The sequence below is a fragment of the Lactuca virosa genome, chromosome 9, assembly GCF_052849685.1.
Source record: "Lactuca virosa cultivar CGN04683 chromosome 9, Lactuca_virosa_CGN04683_v6, whole genome shotgun sequence".
In the NCBI taxonomy this organism is placed as follows: domain Eukaryota; kingdom Viridiplantae; phylum Streptophyta; class Magnoliopsida; order Asterales; family Asteraceae; genus Lactuca; species Lactuca virosa.
In genome coordinates, this window is record NC_136434.1 from 101566014 (window position 1) to 101572396 (window position 6383).

Here is a 6383-nt window from a genome sequence, read left to right on the forward strand (position 1 = left end):
ATTAACCATAAAATAACATTTAGCAATTTAAATGAAAATATGACACTTTCATTTATTAGAAAAGAATCTCGTATTTTTTGTCAAGACATTTCCATCCAAACATGACTACTTGACCCTACCATTTGTTGAATTTAGAATAAACAAATCTTATACAAATATGTATTCTCTATGATCTCACTTGTATACGTTAAACGGTTTATCTAAATATAAATAAAAAAAATACCTCAAATATTATAACAACATTGTTAAATAAGTTTTAAATTGTCTTTTCTTATCTTTAAGAAGTAGATTATATTCTACTAACAAAATTATTAACAACACTTTAAGTTAGAAATGCACGATTATAAATCAAATAATTATTGTCAATAATGCAAGGATTTCTTTTTTGAGATATTTTATTGCAAAATTCATCAACTTTTATTCTTTCATCTTTTCCCGCAAAATTTGGTCGATTTCTCGATCGTTGTTGTGCGCGAGGCCAAGATACAGAATTTTCCACCGAAGATTTCACGTCGTGGTCTTAGATCGGGACGTGTTTGACACCCAAGACGATTATCATGTGTGCCTGGTTTCACGATGAATGAATATTGCAGTATTTAGAATTTTATCTGCAATCAGTTCATCAGCACACGCATCTGCTGATCATCTGCTTGTTCATCCGTCTTACAGAAATGTCCATGTAAATTCTTTTTCCCATATCTTTATATACATGTTACGTCAGTTATATCATTTGTTTATTATATCGATAATTTCGTAATTTTGTTAGCAATTCTAGGGTTTCTAGGTTGCCATTTGAGTGTAGGAATCGACAATTGTACTTAATGCTACAATTTTGTCTTTCTCTCAAGTCTCCACGTTGGATTCTTTGTTTGAACTTGTATATAAGTTCAGTTGTTGTGAGGTCAACTTCTGTGTATATACGATCAGATTGAACTGTTGAACCTAATTTCGTATGTTCAAATTTGAAATGACTTTATTGATTACAAGTAATATAATTGTTAAATGTATCATTTATGCTTTCGTTTCTTCATTTCCTGTCTAATTTACTAATTGTTGCAGTATCAATGACAGAGATTACAGAAATCAAGACTCTGTTCCAGGATTCAAAGGGTTTTGATGGAAGGTGTACAAACTAAATTATAGTTTGTGTGCTTCTTCATGTCTTTTTGCACACTGTGATCAATTCATTTATCTCATGAAATCCTGGAACTCTGGTTTCATTGTAGTATATCATGGGTGTAAGCTACTTACCAGTTTCAGCAATCTTCACAGTGTTGAGCATTACAACCCTCCATTATTGGACAGAACCTTCACTTACAGAACTCAAGTCAGATGGTTTAAACAGAAACATTCTTCTTCACCCTGAAGATGCCACCCATGCACTAGAGCTGCTTCTTTTAAGTTCTAATTCCACAATTGCACTTGTAGCCAATTTTGTCATCAACATATATCTACTCATCATCCTATCTCTTAAGGTATTCAACATCATAGCACTCACATTTATCTTGTATTTTGATTCTTTGATGATGGTTTCTAGATTCTAATTTCTTCATGCAGACAATATTTTTTGGGGAGCTTCATGCATTTGAATCTCGGAAGCTGTTGGAGCAATTGGTTAATTATGTTATGTACAAGGTAGAATCAGTCATCTGTGAAGTATATTCTGATTGTGATTCTTGACGTATGGCATATGACATTGTAATCAATTTCTGATTGTTGCTATCTGATTGTGATTCAGGGAATGTTCCTTCCATTGGTAGTCCCTCCAACAGTTATTCAAGTTGGATCATGGTCAACATGGTTGATTGTATTGAGCTCTTTGAAGGTATTCTTTTATAACATGTGACAAATGTTTTATCTTGTTTTTTAACTTTTTATCTTTCATGTTTTTTCAGATGTTTCAATCTTTAGCAAGGGATCGCCTTCAATCCTTGAATTCATCTCCTTCTGCAACTCCCCGATCTTACTTTCGTGTTTACTGTGTTTTATTACTGGTTATCTCAGTTGATGTGGTCTGGTATATAGGGCTACATTAGTCATTTTGTTTCTATACACGGATTCCAAGAAACCTACACTTTTAAATGTATTTATTTACATCCTCATTTGATCTTTCTCATGTTCTTTAGTGCTACTTTCAGGATAAGAATATGTCTGCTTATCTACCATACAACACCATCATCTCTGGATTTGTTATTATTCTTTGAGCCTCTCAGTATTGCTTTTGAGACACTACAGGTGCATATCTTTTTATTTATATATTTCTGAATTTGATTATTAACTCATTTCTTTCCTTTTTCACAGGCTATTTTAGCCCATGGATTTCAACTCCTTGATATATGGAAATATCACTCAACAGGCACCTCTACAAATTCCAAAATGTCAAAACTTATTGATATATCATCAGCAGGCAAGATTTATCAATTTATAATCTATAATATCATATATGATATGATTATATTTTTGTGGTTATTACTTATTACAATTATTCTTATAAAACAGGTGCAATGTGGGAATGGAAAAGTGTTTTATCACGTAATTTAGGGTTTTTACTGGAGATGATGAGTTTGCTAATGGCTCTTGCTCATTATGTGCATATTTTATGGCTTCATGGTGTAAATGTTCATATTCTTGATGCAGTCATTTTTCTAAATATACGTGTAAGTTCTTTTATTTTATCAATTTTCATCCATAATCCATATTTATGTAAATTTTACAACATATGCAGGCCTTATTAAGTGCAATTGTAAAACGTACAAAAGGATTTATTAAATTACAATTAGCTTTAGCCACCCTTAATGGAGCTCTACCTGATGCAACATCTGCAGAGATTAAGTCTTATGATGATGAATGTGCCATTTGTCGTGTAAACTTCAACTTAATTTTTTTTTTCTTTTTTAAAAAAAAAGTTTTATCTATTTTTCTTTCACATTGCATGTAACTCTAACAGGAACCAATGACTAAGGCTAAAAAGCTCACATGCAATCATCTTTTTCATCTTTCATGCCTCAGATCATGGTAAAATCCTAAACTATAGTAACTTATGTATGCTTTCAAATGAATGACACGTGTCAAATGTCAATGCCAGGTTGGACCAAGGTCAAAGAGAGTATTACTCATGTCCCACATGTCGAAAACCTCTTTTTGGAAATATTACACCGAATACTGAAGATATTTCAAATGATGAGCAAATTGCACGTGAATTAAGCTCTGCACTTGAATGGCAAAATCCACATGGACATACTCATACCACTCTATCTTCATGGAACTTCTGGCCTATTAATGCTTTTCATGCCACGTCATCATCTTCTTCTTCTTCAAATGCTCCTGTTCATAATCATGCTCCCACAGTGGTTCCTGATGATTCTCTCAATAGGGTTGGATTACATCTTACATATCAGGATTTAAGACGTATGGTTGAAATGGCTGAAATTGTTCGTGAAGTGCTTCCTCATGTCCCTCGTAATATAATCATGCAGGTGAACATTTTCATACATTATATTATATTCCCAAAATACCCTTATGGAATTGTTTTGTAAGTCATCAAAAACAGTATAATGGTTTAATTTTAATCAATTTGCAGGATTTAGAGCGAACAATGTCAGCTTCTGTTACTGTGAATAATCTTCTTCAAATGTAATACCATATATATATATATATATATATATATATATATATATATATATATATATATATATATATATATTTCATCTCCATTTCACAATAATTGTCACCAAATTCCCAAGTGGTAAATAAAGTCATGGGAATACAAAGGTATACAAATGATCAACACACAAATCCATGTAAGATCTATCCTTCCTGATTGTTTTACTTATGCAAAAGGTCCAAAATATGTATAGATAACAAGTGAATAGATTTGAAAAGTTTGGTGCTTTCAGTTTCAGGGGCAATTTGCAAGTCCTTTCACTTCTATCATGCTTGTAAATTTAGGCCCTGTAATAAGAGAGACTGATATACACATTTGCTCATGCATTCTTGTAAATTAGGTTGTAATTGTTCGAATTTAAACGGGTCATAAGTTGACCAAATTGTGTTTTTAATGCATACATCCTTTATGTTTTATTAAAAAATATAAGTTTATCATTGTAATAATGTAGGGTTTTAAGTTAATCATGTTTTAACACAAGTTATTGATGGAAATATTGATCTACAAATGGTGTTTATCTTAGAGAAAGTGTATGATATTGTACCATGAGAGAAGATTTGGGGGATTGTGGAAGCTAGATGGGGACCAATAGAATATGGGATATGTAATGGCTTTGCTCAAACTTTCTTTGGTGACATGGAGTATTCAAGCACATTTATCTTTGCTAACATTGTGTTGGTGGTAGAGACTAGAACTTAGCTGAATTTTAGGTTGGAAGAAAGGGGGTTACAAATCAACATATTTTAGACGATATATCTTTGGTGCAATTTCAACATGAAATGTAATGATTGGTGAGAAGTATGTATCGAGGAGAAAGTACTACACCTAAAGAAGAATTTTAAGTACTTATTATCTATGATTTATAAGGGAGATAGTGTTTAGGACGATGTTACATACTATATAATGGTGAAATAGTTAAAGTGGACGATGGACACAATAATTTTGTGCAACAAGATCCCCAACGTGTAAATGTGAGATGACTAAGTAGAGCGTATCAACAAAAGTTTTGTGCGACAATGTCCTCATAACACCATGGGTGGAGACAAGAGAAGGTTTTATTTTTATGTTAGAATAAATAGATAATAATATATAATAATATTCAAGGTAAAAATCGTTGAGAAGATAAATGATTAATAATACCTAATACTCTTATGGAATACACACACACACACATACACACACACACACAGAGATAGGTTAGTGTCGCCTAAGAATAGAGTTGGTATTAAAAAGTTGGTTTTAGGCACTATGATCTAGTCTAGGGATAAACTTAGACTCATGGAAGATACCTAGCTCATTTAAGTTTGATATTAGGTAGTCTCACTAGGAGAATGTGCGTAACCTAGGAACGGAGAGTAAAGTTCTGTTCTATGGCACTATCTGGCGTCGATGTATGGTAGCTTCATACAGGATGACCAGAAATGGTGGGTCTCGATCAGGCAATTGTTAGCAGTATATTTGGTCACCCCCAGAGTAGGTGACAACAATTGATCATTCTAGACGATCTTGTGAATTACATTGCTAGTGTGAGCTCATTACTCACAAACGTAGATGAATTGGAAAACCATATTCATCAAATACTCTGACGACCCATAAGCCTTTATGACTTACACCGTCAAATGAAGCCCTTATCTGTGTAGTCAACGATTCATCAGGCGATATAATTTCTCTTTGATATCACTGTTTAGGATATGTGAGGATCGATAGAAACGGAGAGTCTAGGATCTGTGAGGATCGATAGAAATGGATAGTCTAGGATCTGTGAGGATCGGTAGGAATGAATATGTAAGAATGGTTATTGTATGGTAACTAGGGGTGAGCGCGGTGCGGTTCGGTGTAGTTATTAACCAAAACCTCACCACTAACCGCAAATGCGGTTAATCCATTTTCAAAACCGCTTGGTGCGGTTATTTTTGCGGTGCGCTTTGTTTTTTTTGTGTTGCGGTTATTAACCGCGTGGATTTGGTGCGGTTATTTTGTATGGTTTTTAACCACAGTTTAGAGCTCAAACAATTTTAAGAGTTCAAACATATTACTTGTAATGATAAAAAAACCATAAGGTATAAGACAATTAACTTAAATCACAAACAACTAATATCTTAAAAACGTCAAATCAATAATAATTAACAATAAATATCTTAAAATTGTCCAATTTCACCATTTTTCAAAGTTAAACATAACAAAAAACCAACACTTTTGTCTTCTAGTATTTTATCCATCTTTCATCCATGAAACTTGTCTTATTTTGATTATTAAATATATTAATAATTAATAAAAAATTGTATATAATATATGCGGTGCAGTGCGGTTTTTTTTTGCGATTTATGAAAACTAATAACCGCACCGCTCCGCAAATTTGCGGTTTTTGAAAAATAGAAAACCTCACCATCGGTTTTTATTGCGGTTGCGGTTTATGCGGTTAATTTTAGTTGCGGTGCGGTTTTTGCTCACCCCTAATGGTAACGGTTGGTTTGCATGTCTGATAATTATGGAATATTATCATATCAATATCGTGGGATTGAAATCCTCATGTATCTCACCAGGTCCACAGGTTTCCCAACCTGACCCACTCAGTTCATATACATGTCAGGTATCAAGACTTAAGCCACTGGAACTTGATTAAGATGATGAGTGATTAAGAGACAACCTGCAATAGTATTAAGGACCATCAGGTCATTACGCTGTAGCTTGTGTATTTGTATTGATTATGACATCCTTA

The 6383-nt window shown here is 33.2% G+C and overlaps 1 protein-coding gene and 1 long non-coding RNA gene across 4 annotated transcripts; both read left to right on the forward strand.

The window, feature by feature from the left end:
• The first annotated feature begins 368 nt into the window (after nt 1–368).
• Nucleotides 369–3699, forward strand: RIN3 (RPM1 interacting protein 3). 3 transcript variants are annotated; one of them, XM_079072572.1, is made up of 13 exons: nt 369–679; nt 1060–1123; nt 1227–1475; nt 1558–1635; nt 1739–1825; nt 1896–2017; nt 2139–2235; nt 2302–2407; nt 2500–2657; nt 2726–2863; nt 2948–3015; nt 3086–3476; nt 3581–3699. In XM_079072572.1, the coding sequence occupies exons 3-13, from the start codon at nt 1233–1235 to the stop codon at nt 3635–3637; spliced, it is 1545 nt and encodes a 514-aa protein (XP_078928698.1). In that variant the 5' UTR covers nt 369–679; nt 1060–1123; nt 1227–1232; the 3' UTR covers nt 3638–3699. The 3 variants fall into 3 exon arrangements, with proteins under 3 accessions (XP_078928698.1, XP_078928699.1, XP_078928697.1); XM_079072573.1 differs by having other exon boundaries at nt 1072–1123; XM_079072571.1 differs by having other exon boundaries at nt 370–679; nt 1072–1475.
• A 9-nt stretch (nt 3700–3708) lies between these two features.
• LOC145138485 (uncharacterized) lies at nt 3709–4058 on the forward strand. The gene is made up of 2 exons (XR_013721547.1): nt 3709–3800; nt 3897–4058. It is a non-coding gene; the product is annotated as an uncharacterized LOC145138485 (long non-coding RNA).
• The last annotated feature ends 2325 nt before the right edge of the window (nt 4059–6383 follow it).

Bases quoted from the DNA above. Each gene is read 5' to 3' on its own strand.
- RIN3 (XM_079072572.1), top strand. From the start codon at position 1,233: ATGGGTGTAAGCTACTTACCAGTTTCAGCAATCTTCACAGTGTTGAGC. The intron at 2,018-2,138 runs GTATATAGGGCT...TGCTACTTTCAG, and splicing joins ATCTCAGTTGATGTGGTCTG to GATAAGAATATGTCTGCTTA. The intron at 2,408-2,499 runs GCAAGATTTATC...CTTATAAAACAG, and splicing joins TATTGATATATCATCAGCAG to GTGCAATGTGGGAATGGAAA.